Raw genomic sequence first — 17463 nt, forward strand, 5'->3', positions numbered from 1 at the left:
GTCCTGAGGACGTTGCGCTGACAATTGGGAAATGTTTTCTATAGGTCCTGGGATGTTCTGCAGAACGTTGCAAGAACGTCCCTAGGACATTGCGGTGACGTCTGGAAAACGTGTTTCTATAGGTCCTGGGGACGTTCTGCAGGAAAAAGCGAGAATGTCCTGAGGGCATTGTGGTGACTTCTGGGAAACGTGTTTTAGACGTCCTGGGGACGTTATTCAAGGACGCACCGCGGACGTAGCATGCACGGTGGGGGTAACGACCGTTTTTGCTGAGCTAAATGAAAAAAAAATATATAAATAGATCACGGGGCCGTCATTTTGCTTACAACAGTACTACCACTGTCTGACTATTATCTTGTCACTTTAACAAGTTTATCACAGTGTGAGACAGCCAACAAACTTAGTCATTTTTTCCGAGGGTTTGAGGAAAAGCATATTGAAGCGATCTCAGTCACTACGCATTGAGGGTTTTCCGTAATGATTCCTTTTTTATTTAAAATCCATGGCACGTCACGGACGTGCGGGCAGGGAGGCAGAATCACTAGCCAAACTAATAATGATGAAATAAAATAAATATTAATGCTTCTCTACTGATCTGTGCTATGAATGTAATTTCTGCATGATTCCAATACAATATATAGAGCATATAGGAAGGTCTGTGTATAATATCAAGTCTCTAGCTTTAACATTGAGCTTTCCAAAGGCCGTCAAAGATGCTGCAACAGAACGTATAGAGTACATTTTTTTGCGCAAATTCAAGCACCCCGAATACTATGATATATCCAAGCCACTCACTTGGAAGTTCATAATCTTCAAGTAATGATATTTAAGCCTAGAAAGTTAGAGCTAGTTTAAATAATTTTCTAGTAGGCTATAGCAATTCGAAAATGGCACATGGCATAGTTTCTAAAACATCTTTTTGTGACGAAACTATTGGGAGCTCATATTGGGACTATTCCTATTAAGATGTGTATGAACAACCTTGAATTTTTTCAGCCAAATCTTATATGGTCGGGTGGGGAGATTTTCTTAAATTGGCACGTTTGCCATTGAATGACTCTGATCCCTGTAAGCAAAATGACGTCCCCTAGACGTCCTGTAATGGTCTCTCTGAACGTTCTAAAAACGTAAATGTGTATGGTTCCCGTGACAACTTTAGGACGTTTTGCACGACGTTCCAAGACCGTCCCGAGGACGTTGCAGTGACAACTGGGAAACGTTTTCTATAGGTCCTGGGGACGTTATGCAGGACGTTGCAAGCACCTCCCGAGGGCATTGTGGTTACGTCTGGGGAACGTGTTTCTATAGGTCCTGGGACCGTTCTGCAGGAGGTTGCAAGAACGTCCTGAGGGCATTGTGGTGACATCTGGGAAACGTGTTTTAGACGTCCTGGGTACGTTATTCAAGGATGCAGCGCGGACGTAGCAGGCACGACCGTTTTTGCTGAGCTAAATGAAGAAAATAAAATAATAATAGATCGCGGAGCCGTCATTTTGCTTACAGGGCGCACACACACACAAGTTCAAGTTAATTTATATTACACATTTCATATGATATGCATAGACACACACACAGACACACACGATTACAAACTTGATTGCGGGCATGGGAATTGAACCGTAAACCTTCCTATTACTAAACCAGATCGCTACCTATTGTACTAACACTGTCTGATTACTATTGTGTCACTTCAACACGTTTATCACAGTGTGAGACAGCCAACAAACTTAGTCTTTTTTTCCGAGGGTTTGAGGAAAAGCATATTGTAGCGATCTCAGTCACTACGCATTGAGGGTTTTCCTTAATTATTCCTTTTTTAATTAACATCCATGGCACGTCACGGACGTGCGGGCAGGGAGGCAGAATAACTAGCCAAACTAAGAATGATGAAATAAAATAAATATGAATGCTTCTCTACTGATCTGTGCTATAAATGTAATGTCTGCATGATTCCAATACAATGCATACATAAGAAAGGTCTATCAAGTGTCTATAGCTTTAACATTGAGCTTTCCACAGGCCTTCAAAGATGCTGCAACAGAACGTGAGCTCACTGGTCAAATTGTCTGATTGGAATTTCTTTCAAAATCCTGTCTCGCAAACACAATCTGGATTTGACAACAATCCTAATATTTAGACCTATAAAGCAAACGTGCACTGCCCTTATTATGTTTTAAAGGAACAGGCTAATCTGTCGTTAGAAAGTTATTTAACAACACGCATATGCTGCATTTTAAATAAAGCGCAAAACCTCGGTTTCAAACGAGGAGCGAACTGAGTGAGAAGGATCCAACATGGCCAAGCAGACTAGCCTTAAAAGCTTTTTCAGAGGCCACAACTGATGAGGGTAAACCTTCTGACGAGGATGAACCTATAATACCTGCAGTGTTGCGTCTGAACGCGTTTAATTTTATTATAGCCTACTGTCTATGCCTGTGCATTAGCGCCGAAGTTGCGTATCCGAGAGCGGTATTGCAGACAGAGATTTGGAAAAATTGGGCTATAGCTCGCACTCGCAGCATATTCAAAATTGGAGCTGTGAACTTAGTTGATGAACAATGAACTGAGCTACTTCATGTAGAAAGCGAACTTTCCAAACACTGAATACCTGAAGCCCTAGATGTTCGAACAGCATCACCAGAGAAAAAGCTGAAATGTCGGGCGTTTATGTCGTTATGGAGTGACAAGTTCTCTTGGCTCAGGTGCGAGGTAATTGATAGTCACAGTAACATTTTCTGTTAGCAATGCGAAAAGGCGACGCAAAGGATTCACAAGAGGGTCGAATAATTTAAGAATCTCTGCTCTCATTAAACAGAGCAATGACCATGTTGCGGCGCTCATTTTAACGCCACAGCAGGTTGTGATTAAAGGCCACTTATTGACGCGCATCAGACATTAATGTTTTTGTTTCCCATTGTAGCCCAAATAAACATGTTGCATTCTAAACTACCTGATTATGTTATTATTTAAGCTATGCAGGCCGTCAGTTTTCTTCAATAGGCTAATTTAGAAGCAGAAATAGATATTTGGCCGGCTTATCATTAAAATGTCTCGCAAATGAAAAACATATTTCTCTAGCGGAACCTCTGGTTCAGAGGACCCTCAGAGGACGTCAAGGGGACATTTTGGAAGGACCGAATGCGAACGTCCCGCAGAGGACCACAGGTAAAGGTTACGGGGACCTGCAGGTAAAGGATGTCCTGGGGACGTATGCTGAGAGACCAAATAAGAACGTTCCCTAATAGTCCGTTTTAAGGCTCATGCGAACGTCACGCAGAGGACCTGCAGGATAAGGTAACGGGGACGTTTTTAAAGGACGTCCTGGGGACGTGTGCTGAGAGACCAAATTATAATGTTCCCTAAAAGTCCGATTTAAGACTTATGCGAACGTCACAGAAGGACCAAACATAGACTTGCTACGAATGTCAAAAACGTTCTGGTAACGTCCTCTAGCGAACGTTGTGCCGGGGACCAATTGGGGACGATTGGGGACCTTGCGAATGTCCTGTTAACGTCCTGGGGACGTTCCCTGTTTGCGGGGATGTTATAGTCTCCTCGATTTAACTCTTATAATTTGAAAAGGTAGTCAGGGTGCCTGTGCAACTTTGTATGAAAGAGTTATTTTTCATAAGTTTATATTCATGAGTGCATATTCACACATATTAACACAAGTTCATCAAAAGCTAGCAGCTGCCAACTGTATGTACCTTACCTTCGTTGTGTAAAGAATGCTGATATGAAAAACAATCAGTCGTCAATGTACAAGCTGCCAATTGAATGGTGATTCTAGATATTGGGATTATATATTTGTAAAGCCACAAAGCCACAAACCTCACTGCACATCACTGTGGCACGTACATCACTGCGACTACTTGACGCAAAACCGCGAGCACGAGGACGCGAAAACGCGTTATCTCATCCAGGTGTCGCCGCCCCCAGCTACTCTGCCAGGCCCTGCAGCGCATACCATCCCACACATGAGCTGCCGTGGCGGTGGCTGACAGAGAGCAAGGACACAGGCACACAGGCACAGAGACAACACAATAAACATGAACATGAACACATCAACACATACAGGTCATGAATAGGCTGAAGAAAATAAAAAAATCTTTTTCAAAAGAGAGCACTGAGTGCGATGACCTCCAGAGGTAGGCTATTCCAGAGGGTTGGGGCACAGTAACTAAAGGCACCGTGTGCAGCATTGGTGTTTATTCTTGGGGTCGTGAGAAGAAATGTATTGGAGGACCTTAGGCAACGCACTGGATCATAAAAAGAAATCAAACATCAGAAATATAGGGTGGGCAACGCCGTTTAGTGATTTATAAACAAGAAGGAGTATTTTAAACTCAATTCTTTGTTGTAAAGGGAGCCAGTGAAGTTATTTAAGAACAGGGGTGATATGATTTAATTTTGAAGTCTTAGTGACTATTCTAGCAGCTGCATTTTGGATAAGTTGAAGTTTGTTTAACATCTGTTTTGTTAGACCAGCATGGAGTAGGTATGATGACAAAATGTTCAAACACCCCTAAATCACATGATCACATGACTAGACAGAGCCAGACATTCCCTTTGCAATGACACCTGGATTGTGAAAATCAGTTGAGGATGAGAGAGTTATGGTATTTGTAATATCACCGATTATATCAAAATATTATACATTACTTACAATGGAAGTCATGTGACCGAAAATGCTTATTATTCACATGTTTTTGCTTGTAACTTCCTCATTTTATCAGATATTTGCTTGACATTTGAACAGAAGGTAGACTTTTGTTAGTTCTTTCAAGTGAAACCATGAACATTTAGTTGGAATGGGCATCAGACCCATGGTACCTCACTGAAAACAACTATAATTAATAAGCGGCCATTCATATTCAAATACGACGCCTGCTGCAGTGCATCTGACAGGACGTTCGCTAATCTACTCATCACAATCTGACTAACAATTTTCCGCGATTTAGTTTAATACTTTCTCGACCATGGATTTCAATGAAATTTCGTTAGTACCAAGATAAGAAGTATATACTCAAGTCCACCTAACTTTCATCAGTGTCTAAGGCTTTAGATGAAGTCCGCTGACCGGTTGAAAGCCACTCAAATTTTCGGAGAGTTGCGGTGAACTGAAAACACCTCAGGGCTGAAACCTCGAAATGTCTAACGATTACAGTGGTTGTACTCGATGTAAATACTGACGTATTCAGGACAAACATACTCTCACCAGGTGGCGAGGAGTGAATTTTGTATGACACATATTGGCAGTATTAACGCAGAGTGGATCATGTTATTGAGACAACAACCGCTCGCGGCGAACATTCTATGTCGACATACCTACGTAGAGTGCGTTTCAGTAATTTAACAATCTAATGGTTCCGTGGACGTTTTTGAAGGACGTCCTGGGGACGTGTGTTGAGTGACCAAATCAGAACGTTCCCTAAAAGTCAGTTTTAAGGCTCATACGAACGTCACGCAGAGGACCACAGGTAAAGGCAGTGGTGGTCCGTCAGGGCCTTCAAGGCCTTCTCTGCTGGCCTAAACATCATCAGAAAATAAATGTAATAAAATAAATTTAATTTTAATATTTTCTTTTCATAAATATGTATTGAATGATTCCCCATAGTCCATTATCTTCATTTCATGCTTCCAGCGTTGTTCATTTATGTTAGAGCTTTCATCCAATCATATTTCCGCTATCATGTGTTGCCACGCTCCTTGAAATCTTCCCGGAGAACAGAAATCTTCCCTGAGGCCTTCAGAATTCACGTTGAAGGCCCGTGTACATCTGATTGGTTTTTACAACTGGCTGTTTCAGTTCATTTAAGTTGAATGAACTGAAACAGACAGTTGTGACAACCAATCAGATTTCGAGTTGGCGACACTGGGCCTTCTAGAAGGCCCGGAATATTTCTTTCCTCGCGTTGAACGTGACACGTAAACGTCCTTTGATTGGATACTGAGGCAGACCGGTGCAGCGCTTCAGTGCTCAGTTTAGATGGCTAAAACGACGTACATCGGTGTCAATGCTTATTCTTCTAGTTGTTTCAATTGGTAAGACTAAATATAATTACATTAACCAACTCAAATAAATTAGTTTACACAAACTTGATAATTACAGTTTTTGATACAATTACAACGCCATTTTCAAGACGGAACTTTCAAGAAAAACTGGATATCGTGAGGATGGGAAGTTTAATGAAACTGCTTTGCAGGTGGGACAATGCGATGTTACTTGTTAAACTTGTTAAAGCTCACATTGAGTCACATAGGCTACTTTTGGTGGACTTAAGGCGAGACACGGCAGGTGAAATATCGATTTTTTCATGCCCTGGTCAAATTTCAGATTTTGGGCTAGTTTGCCTCTTTAACTTGTTATCTTTCATACTACCATAAAGAAAACGTCAAAATTACACATTTAAGTGTCTGTTTCACTGCATTTAGTTCAGCCGCGGCATCCATTTTCTCCTAACTTTACCAAGAATTCTCCCTTGAACCACGTTCAGCGTTTCGTCTTTTTACACGACATCTGTCATGCCTGGAATGACTTTAACGCTATGAGACTCGATCAGAAGGCTGTGTAATCCAAATATGGGCATTTCCTTTCTTTTCAGCAACCAATCCTGACTTTCTGAAGGGATTCATTGGCTGACGGCGCTTTTCTGCTAACGTGATTCGCTCAGTGCCCCACGTGTTGTCTTTAAATGCGGTTTTCTCAAAATGAGTGTTTTTTCATTTTTAGGTACACATTTCTCAGCCTATGAAGAACCTAGGTACACCACACTTCCCAGTTTCACACATAGCATTGTTATGAAGACATCTACAGATGGATTTATTTATAAATTGTTCCTGGCCAGATTTATGGGTCATTTAACCTGGAAATCATGGCGAAAATAGGGTTTTTAAGGCCACAGATAGTATATTTTGATTTCCCAGGTCATAAAAGCAGATATCCTAAAATCCATCTGAGTATTTTTTGTCATTTGATATATAAACAAAATAAAAAAAGAATTTTGGTCCTGGCTTCATCACAGTTTAAGATTAATGTACCTGAAATATATGCAAAAACGTGCATATTTAATGAGATCCAGCATAATTAGCATAATTAAATATGCAAAATTCTAAAACTTGTAATACATTTTTTTCTTGTAATGATGTATGTAGTCAACTGGTAAAGTTTCATGGTGATCCCTTGTATTTAAATTTTTTACCCTATTCACCTGCCATGTCTCGCCTTAATAAAACTTTGTAGACTAATCCCTGAAAATCGCCTTTTATTTTTAAGTTGTGACAGTAATATCCAAGCGATCATATAACTGAGACTACCATTAGCTGTTCATGTTAGCTGTGCTGTCAAACATACAGGCTATCTGTTGGCATGGTGCAATACAAGATAAATGGGCAAGGGAAAAGGCACGGCGTGTTATTATTTAGTAGCAACTAAAGAGCACTCTAGAATATTTTGGTAGCAGCATTGTTACACATCACCTTAAAAGATCTTTATTTGTAGGCTTACTTTTGCGTTTTAAGGCATTATTTTGCAATGGTTATCATTTTAATGTTAATGTTTGCAACTGTTTATTATTTGTTAACATTGTTACTAATATATATATATATATATATTTGTGTGTGTGTGTGTACAGTATACTGTATGCACCATAGGGCACCATTATGGTAGGCATGCAGTGGCTGATATACTTTAAAATAAACCTTTATTATTTAAAGCCCATACATGATGATGTCTGGCACACTTATTTATTTATTTGTTTAAGAAAAAAAGAAAAAAAACGTGTGTGTGTGAGGGGGGGGTTGGGGGGGGCGCCAAAATTGTTGCTGCATACCCCCCTGACATTGGGCAGTTGCACCCCTGACTGAGAGTTTACTACTCTCAATGTATTGTTAATACGGGTGTATTGATTTGAAATGCTCTGGAAATATTAATAAAGTCTGTTGTACTCGACTATGTTAAGGTGATGCAATGCTCACTTATACTGCCTTTCTGGATAAAATATACTGGTTCGAGAGCAATGGCGTCATAATGATGGTATTAGGAGGTGGATTCACTCAGTTTAACATCGTGTAGGACATCGCTGAAGGCCTAGTCGTGAAATGCACGGACCGCCACTGGGTAAAGGTAACGGGGACGTTTCAAAAGGACGTCCTGGGGACGTGTGCTGAGAGACCAAATCAGAACGTTCCCTAAAAGTCAGTTTTAAGGCTCATACGAACGTCACAGAAGGACCAAACCAAACACCATCAGATTTGGTACGTTTCTGTGATGTTTTTTTTTTTTTAAATCAACTACTGCTACTTAATGCGGAACCCCAATGAAATAATATTAAACTAATGATCAAGAATAAAACGTTCTTGATTCGAGCGATATATTTTTCTAACACAAATACGAATGGTTAACGCAGAATTCCATCGAATCAAGGTATGTTTCTGTCAAAAGAGTGAGCTAAATGAAAAGACTCAGTAAGGCAAAAGACTGAAGTGGGAACAGACCGTATTTGTTGTCATCCTGCCACGAGCACTGCCGCTGTCACTGTTCTTCTAGGCCAGGGGTACTCAAGTAGAAATGATGAGGGGCCACAAAAAAAAATTCAGTGACTCAAGGGGCCATTTATTGGGACCGTGTACGTCCGATAACGTATCATAACATAACGTATGTATAACATTTACAACATTTTATAACATAACATTTCCTTTTTATTAAAAACAAAAATATTTCCTAAAATAAAAATATAATTTTAATTTGGGCATATATTAAAATAAATAACTAAATAAAACCAAACATAACCCTGTTATTAACCATGTTATTAAACAAATAGCCTTCAGACAGCTCATTTTTGTGCTTTGTTTACCAAACTATTTCACATTTCTCACATGTCCCCTTTAATGGGAGAATTGGCCTCTGCTTTCTTTGGCCAATGCTTCAAACCTGGGCTGATATGGTGTGATTGCTATCTGTTATCGTTGCAACCCACAGCCTCGTATTGAGATCGCGGCGCGCGGTTTCAAAATAAGAGAGTAATTGCCCAGATGGTCACACTTCCTGTATGCCTTGATCACTGTGGGAATGATGACAACCCTGTCAGGGTCCCCCATGAATATATGCATATTATCATAGACATGATGTCTCCTAGATAAGAATTAGCATTCAGGTAACCAGCCCCCCTTACTCTCCTAAGCTTAAATACAGATGATCCCTATACAGACAGTTAGTGAAATCAGACTAGGTGGAACTCAAGTAGCGAAACCAAGTCCTGTTCTCTCTCCTCTGATGCGCATCATTGTAAGATTAAAACCTGAACTTTGATATTCCATCACTTGACTGAGTCTCTGATAGTTAGGATGAATTCATATCCTTTAAGTGTGTGTGTGTGTGTGTGTGTGTGTGTGTGTGTGTGTGTGAGAGAGAGTGTGTGTATGTGTGTGTGTGTGTGTGTGTGTGTTTTATCCCTGAGTGTGTGTGGGGAATTAGAGGATTGGTGATCAATATTCAGATGTATCATGATGTTTCTCCCAGTCTGTGGAACTGTAACCTGACAGAGAAGAGCTGTTCCTATCTGGCCTCTGCCCTGACCTCACACTCCTCAAGTCTCACACAGCTAGACCTGGTTGGCAATACGCTGCTGGGAGACTCAGGAGTGGAACACTTATGTTCTGCTCTTTCTCATCAAAACTGCAAACTAGAGACACTATTGTAAGTATCATTTCATCTAGTGTGTGTGTGTGTGTGTGTGTGTGTGTGTGTGAGTAAGTGAAATACTAATATTCTAAATATTATAAAGGTGTTTTTAGGTTAATTAATTGTTTGTATGTTGGTGTTTTTACCTTTGGTGGTTATACAGTAGTATGCAAAAGTGTAGTCACCCCTCTGAGGCTGCATGATAATTTATTCTGTCTTCACCCAAAAATATCACAGTGGCATAATATATATTTTCTAGTTAACACTGAGTGCTGGTGTGTGAGATATTAAGTGTGGCAGTATTGAGTTGTGTGAAATGAAATGAAATGTGAAAAATAGGTTGTGCAAAAGTTTGGACACCCTAATCATTTTGTTGATTTGAATACCTGTACCTACTCTATGCTGACTAACTACAACACATTATTAGCCTGATTAGCTTGTTAAGCCATCAATTCCATAAAAAGTTACATCCAATCATTCAAGGTAATTAAGGTAGCCAATTGTAAGTTGTGCTTCTCTTTGATTTGATTCTGGCAACATGGGGGCATCAAAACAGCTATCAAATGATCTGAGAACAAAGATTGTTCAGTAGTATTGTTTAGGGGGAAGGCTACAAAAGGTTATTCTGGAGCTTTCAGCTATCAGTTTCCACTGTAAGTAATGCAATTAAGAAATGGAAGGCAACAGGCACAGTTCTTGTTGAGGCCAGAAGTGGCAGGCCAAGAAAAATAACAAAGAGGCAAAGGTGAACAATGGTCAGAATGGTCAAGGACAACCCTCAGACCACCTCCAAAGACCTGCAAGGTCATCTTGCTGCAGATGGTGTCACTGTGCACTCAACCATTCAGCGCACGTTGCACAGAAAACAGCTGTATGGGAGAGTGATGCGGAAGAAGCCTTTTCTGCACACACGCCACAAACAGGCTCACTTGAGGTATGCAAAACTACATTTGAACAAGCCAGATTCATTTTGGAACAAAGTGCTGGGGACTGATGAGACAAAGGTAGAGCTATTTGGTCACAACAAGAGGCGTTATGCAACACTTGCTGCCCACAGTCAAGTTTGGTGGGGGGTCCATCATGCAGTGGGGCTGTGTGGCAAGTGCAGGAACTGCGAATCTAGTTAAAGTTGAGGGTCGCATGGATTCAACTCAGTACCAGCACATTCTCGACAATAATGTTCAAGAATCTGTAACAAAGCTGAAGTTACGGTGGAGTTGGGTGTTCCAGTAGGACACCTACCGGAAATCCACTTAGGCATATATGCAGAGGAACAAGTACAATGTTCTGGAATGGCCATCCCAGTCCCCAGACTTAAATATAATTGAAAATCTACAGGACAACTTGAAGCAGGCTGTCCACGCTAAGCACCCATCAACCCTTTCTGAATTTGAGATGAATTGTAAGAAAGAATGCAAAATACCTTCCTCCAGAATCCAGACACTGATCAGAGGCTATAAGAAGCGTCTAGAGGCTGTTATTTTTGCAAAAGGAGGCTCTAGTAAATATTAATGTGATTTTTCTGTTGGGGTGCTAAAATGTATGCACCTGTCTTATTCTCTTATTATACATTTATCACATCAACCTTATTTCACTGCTAAAATAGAGATTATCAGGGGTGTCCAAACTTTTACGACTCTATGAGACAGAGCTTCCGAAGCATCTAGGCCGCATCTCTCTTTCTTTCTCTCTCTCTCGATCTGTGTGTGTGTGTGTGTGTGTGTGTGTGTGTGTGTGTGTGTGTGTGTGAATGTTTGTGTCCCTCTGTATGTGTTTATCAGTGTGTATGTGTATCCCTGAGTGTTTGTGTGTGTATGTATATGTCTGTGTGTGTTTGTGTGTTTGTATCTCTAAGTGTGTGTGTGTATTTTTGTGTATCCCTGAGGGTGTGTGTGGGATAGAGGATTGATGATTAATATTCAGATGTATCATGATGTTTCTCCCAGGCTGTATGAATAGATTGTGTGTGTGGGTGAGTGAGTGTGTGGGTTTTTGGAAATACTAGGTATTTTAGTTTAATTGTATAAACGTTTTTTTTTGTTTCGGTGGTTATATTACAAAGAGCTTCAGAAGCAACTAGGCTGTGTATGTGTGTGTGTGTGTGTGTGTGTGTGTGTGTGTGTGTGTGTTTGTATCCCTAAGTGTGTTTGTGTTGATGTATGTGTGTGTCTGTGTGTGTGTGTGTGTTGGCGTCCCTATGCGTGTGTGTGTATCCGTGTTTGTATCTGTGTGTGTGTGTGTGTATGTGTGTTTGTATCCGTGAATGTGTGTGGGGGGATAGAGGATGTATGATTGATATTCAGACGTATCATGATGTTTCTTCCAGGCTAGGGGGCTGTAACCTGACAGAGAAGAGCTGTTCCTATCTGGCCTTTGCCCTGACCTCACACTCCTCAAGTCTTACACTGCTGGACCTGGGGTGCAATAACCTCAATGCATCAGATGTTGAGCAGCTCTCTGCTCTAGTGAAGGACCCCCACTATAAACTGAAGGAACTTATGTGAGTAAATATCTAACCTTCTCACTCAGGTATTATAACATGAGACCCAACATGGATGCCTTTTTTTATTTTCTGTTCTCCAGATTCTCTCTCTTCTGTCTGTTTCGTTTGCGGTGCTCTGCATTTGCTCATTCATTTTACATCCTTCTTCCTCCCTCGTTTTTCCCCCTTTCTTTTTCTCTCTTACACCTTACAGCTCAGGGCTGTCTTACATCTCATCTCATCCTTTGGTTTTTTGTCATCTTTTACTCATCATGTTTGTTTGTGACCTTTGACCTTGACCTTTGGCCCACATCTCTCTCAGTCACTCTCATTCCTTTCCGCCGCCTCTTTTTCTTTCTTTTATTATTTTGCTCGTTCTGTCTGTTTATCTGATCATTAGTGTGACGATGTGATCGTCCCTACAGGTGAATATGCTCTCTGGCTGCCATGCCATTGAGCCAGGCTCTTTGGTGTGATGGTCAGAGCGCATGTTTGGCACCCCTTAGACCCGGGTTCGATTCCAGGTGGGGTCACCACGCTCTCCCTTCGCTACAATTCGATTTTTGTAAAATGGCTCCAGTCATTAACTCACATCACAGTAACTCCAGTAAGAGTCATAATACTATCTCATCTTAGTGTCTCAGGCTCCCATGCCCAAGGTCAGGGTTCAAGCCCAGTAAGGGACTGGTTAACAGCAAGGGAATGTGAAGTCATCTCTATTGGTCAAACCAGACGCCACTCTCTTCTTCTGATTCTTCTCCCTTACTGTTTCTGCAGCAGTGTGTCTTATGTGTGAATGTGTTTATCATGGCTGCTGTTACTGATGGCAGAATACAGCAGCCCTCTGTCTCTCATGCAGTCTGCGTCACTGGGAGACAGTCGTCATGGAGACTGGTGGATTGATGTGTCTTTTCCCTTGTCATACAGTTGGGAAGGCTACTTTACACATCAGACGGGAGCTAGATGGGGTCTGTGGTCCAGAAGAGACTGATTGATTATTGTATTCTCTCCTTTATCCTGCAGAAATTGGTAGTGAGCAGCAGTGTGTAGAGCCAAGACCCTGAGCTGGATAGGGTCTGTGGTCCAGAAGCTCATGAAGACAGGGTGGGATCCAGCACACACACATCAGGATCTCTCCTGCAGAATATCTGGGGAGGAACATGAACATGTTCTCAGCTTCCAGCAGCACACAGCAGACAGCCTCTTCCTGAGGGGAGCACAACAGTGAGATGAATGGAGAATGCACATATGGTGATGTGGTCTGAGATCAAAGCTGAATGTACATACCCGTATACCAATAATACCCGTATATCATCTGTTAGACCTATAGCTATTTGTTACCATATGTATGTAACTATATGTAGATGTGAACTGTAGTAGAAATTGTATGAATATCCATCAATATTAATTGTATAAATATCTGTACCTTTAAGGATTTAGTATTGGTCTCTCATGTACTGGATGTCAACATATGGACTGTGATAGGGATAGTATGACTATCAATCATCCTCTGTTAACATACAGCCGCGGAAAAAATTAAGAGACCACTTCAAAATTATCAGTTTCTCTGGTTTTACTATTTATTGGTATCAATCATCAGAGAAGACGAACTTAGGGACCTCCAGTCCGCTTTGCTTCAATCCTTATGGTCTTTTACAAACCTCAGCCAGGCAAAGTACAACGTTGTCCCGGAAGAAAAACTTGCTTCCTTTTGTTCTGACAATGTTCCCCAACTGTGAGAAGTGTTTTTTCCAGCAGGGCAATGCTCCATGCCACACAGCCAGGCCAGTAAAGGTGTGGATGGAGTACCACCAGATCAGGACCCTGTCATGACCAGCCCAATTTCGAGACCTGAATCCCATAAAAAACCTCTGAAATGTGATCAAGAAGAAGATGGATGGTCACAAGCCATGAAAAGAAGCCGAGCTGCTTGAATTCTTGCGCCAGGAGTAGCATAAAGTCACCCAACTGCAATGTGAAAGACTGGTGGAGAGCATGCCAAGACACATGAAAGTTGTGATTTTAAATCAAGGTTATTCCACCAAATATTGATTTCTGAACTCTTCCTAAGTTAAAGCATTAGTATTGTGTAGTTTAAAAATGAATATGAGCTTGTTTTCTTTGCATTATTCGAGATCTGAAGACACTGCATCTTTTTTGCTATTTTGACCAATTGTGATTTTTCTGCAAATAAATGATCTAAATGACAATATTTTTATTTGAAATTTGGTAGGAATGTTGCCAGTAGGTTATAGAATAAAACAAAAATCTACATTTTACTTTAACACATACCAATAAATAGTAAAACCAGAGAAACTGATAATTTTGAAGTGGTCTCTTAATTTTTTCCGCGGCTGTATATAAATATCCATACCTATACGTATCAATCAGTCCCTGGCATTATCTGATCTATAGTTTGTGTATTTGTGAGTGTGTGTGGGGGATGTGTGTGGAGTTTGTCCAAACCTACATAAAAATACATATGTATCCAGATTCATTTTTGTTCTTTAATGTATAAAACCATGGAGATGTGTACATGTTGTTGTGTGATCACATGTGTGAACCCTATATCACAGATGTAGAGTCTGGAGTGACTATAAGGATATGAATGCAGCTGTAACTAGAGAAGAGTGACTATAATGACATGAATGCAGCTGTAACTAGAGAAGAGTGACTGCTCAGCACTAGTAGAGGGTCACTAACAGGTCTGGAGTGACTATAAGGACATGAATGCAGCTGTAACTAGAGAAGAGTGACTGCTCAGCACTAGTAGAGGGTCACTAACAGGTCTGGAGTGACTATAAGGATGTTGATGCAGCTGTAACTAGAGAAGAGTGACTGCTCAGCACTAGTAGAGGGACACTAACAGGTCTGGCGTGACTCAGGAATCTGCAAAGGTGAACTCTGAATATGTGTGTATGCAATCAGATTTTGAAACGTGCATTAAAAATGTTTAAATGTGTAATGAGATTTGCAAGTGTATTGAGATTTGTACATGTGTAGACAAATCTGTGAATGCATACGTATAATTAGCTGAATAGTCCAAGTTCTTTCCTCCAAGAGTTTCAAATACAGACAAGTAATCAGTTACAGCTTAGACGGGTCTCTCAGTTGGCTCATTACACGTGATCTTTGCCATACTTCTACTGTGTCAGATTTGCAGATGTGTGGGGATTTGTCTGTGTGGGCAATAAGTTATGGCCACAGTGGGCAGAGGGTAAAGTTGAGTTATGGCCACAGTGGGCAGAGGGTAAAGTTGAGTTATGGCCACAGTGGGCAGGGTAAAGTTGAGTTATGGCCACAGTGGGCAGAGGGTAAAGTTGAGTTAAGTTATGGCCACAGTGGGCAGAGGGTAAAGTTGAGTTAAGTTATGGCCACAGTGGGCAGAGGGTAAAGTTGAGTTATGGCCACAGCAGTGGGAAGAGGGTAAAGCTGAGTTACGGCCACAGTGGGCAGAGGGTAAAGCTGAGTTAAGTTATGGCCACAGTGGGCAGAGGGTAAAGTTAAGTTATGGCCACAGTGGGCAGAGGGTAAAGTTGAGTTGAGTTATGGCCACAGGGGGCAGAGGGTAAAGTTGAGTTATGGCCACAGTGGGCAGAGGGTAAAGTTGAGTTGAGTTATGGCCACAGTGGGCAGAGGGTAAAGTTGAGTTATGGCCACAGTGGGCAGAGGGTAAAGCTGAGTTGAGTTATGGCCACAGTGGGCAGAGGGTAAAGTTGAGGTATGGCCACAGTGGGCAGAGGGTAAAGTTGAGTTATGGCCACAGTGGGCAGAGGGTAAAGTTGAGTTATGGCCACAGTGGGCAGAGGGTAAAGTTGAGTTATGGGTTATGGCCACAGTGGGCAGAGGGTAAAGTTGAGTTGAGTTATGGCCACAGTGGGCAGAGGGTAGAGTTGAGTTATGGCCACAGTGGGCAGAGGGTAAAGTTGAGTTATGGCCACAGTGGGCAGAGGGTAAAGTTAAGTTGAGTTATGGCCACAGTGGGCAGAGGGTAAAGTTGGAACGATATTTCTTGGATCAATAACTAATAGTGTTAATAACTAACTTGCTGAACCTCATGAAGGAGAAAAACACCAGTCTGGTGGATCTCATTCAGAATTGTGTCTGGGAAGGTAAAGACCCAGGAATCTTCACGTCAACTTCCTCCAGATTTCCACTCCATTCTGAGATGTTGTGATGTGACAGAGTCTCAGTGGACGTGCTGCTGACAAACCTCATCAAGGGGAATCTGCTTCCCTCTGCTCTCCTCTGGGTCACCACCCGACCAGCAGCAGCCAATCAGATCCGTCCTGTGTGTGTCTGGCAGGTGACAGAAATAAGGGGATTCAGCGACCCACAGAAAGAGGAGTACTTCAGGAAGTGAATCAATGATGAGAACGTGGCCAGCAGAACCATCACACACCTGAAGTCATCCAGGAGCTCTTCATCATGAGCCACATTCCAGTCTTCTCTTGGATCTCAGTAACTGTTCAAGAGAAGATTGTGTGTGAGAAAGAGAGAGAGCCTGTTCACACCTGGTATAAACACGTGTCCTGGGTGATCGGATCACATGTGGACAGCTCTCAGCACAGGTGTGAACACAATCAAGACACGCTGAGATCCGATCACTCAGATCATATTCTAGTAGTCTGGGACACATGTGTAAGTTCTTCACAAGCCATTGCTTTAACTGGTGCTGCCACTGTTCCCTCATGTGCTTTCTAGTTGTCCATATGGTACAAAACACACACGAGACAACCAGTGGACTCCAAGTGCTGTCTCTGTCAATGTTTAATCAGTCAGATGTACGATGATAAATAAACGTTGGCTAACTGTAGCTAAAAGACCAGTTTATGGCTAAGCAGCACATCAGCAGTTTGGCATTGTAAAATGCTGCATGTTCCATAATCCTGCTCCGTTTTTGTACATTTAAATGAAAAAGTTAATTTTGAACAAAATGAAAAATAGGCTGGTCAGTCTGGGGCCCTACTAAACATGGGGCCCTATCTCTTTCTCCACGGTAACCACTGTGGTTGCTCAGCAATGCTTCCATGAATGGTAGACCAGCTGTGTAGGAATGTATCATGTGACACCTTTCTTCCAGCAGGGGGCAGCAGCACCCCAGCCACACTGATGGTATACATACATACCCTGCTTGTCATGATTTAATGGAGCGTCTCTGTCTGCACTCATACATGTGCTTCACTTTATTATAGAGTTTTGGACACATAACATGATCACACACTTACACACACACAGAGACTTACACAGACACACACACAAACACTTATACACACACTCACACACACTCACACTCACA

The 17463-nt window shown here is 41.6% G+C and overlaps 1 protein-coding gene across 1 annotated transcript in view; it reads left to right on the plus strand.

The window, feature by feature from the left end:
• Nucleotides 1-13664, plus strand: part of LOC308369949 (NACHT, LRR and PYD domains-containing protein 3-like) — a gene marked incomplete at its 5' end in the record, with an annotated part of 18778 nt that extends 5114 nt beyond the window's left edge. The window contains 3 exons of the mRNA XM_080844510.1: nt 9521-9697; nt 12009-12182; nt 13188-13664. Coding sequence (XP_080700636.1) covers nt 9521-9697; nt 12009-12182; nt 13188-13197 — 361 coding nt within the window. The 3' untranslated portion in view covers nt 13198-13664. The remainder of the gene's footprint in view (nt 1-9520; nt 9698-12008; nt 12183-13187) is intronic.
• Between the last annotated feature and the right edge of the window lie 3799 nt (nt 13665-17463).

This window comes from Sprattus sprattus, assembly GCF_963457725.1.
Source record: "Sprattus sprattus genome assembly, chromosome: 9".
NCBI lineage: Eukaryota > Metazoa > Chordata > Actinopteri > Clupeiformes > Clupeidae > Sprattus > Sprattus sprattus.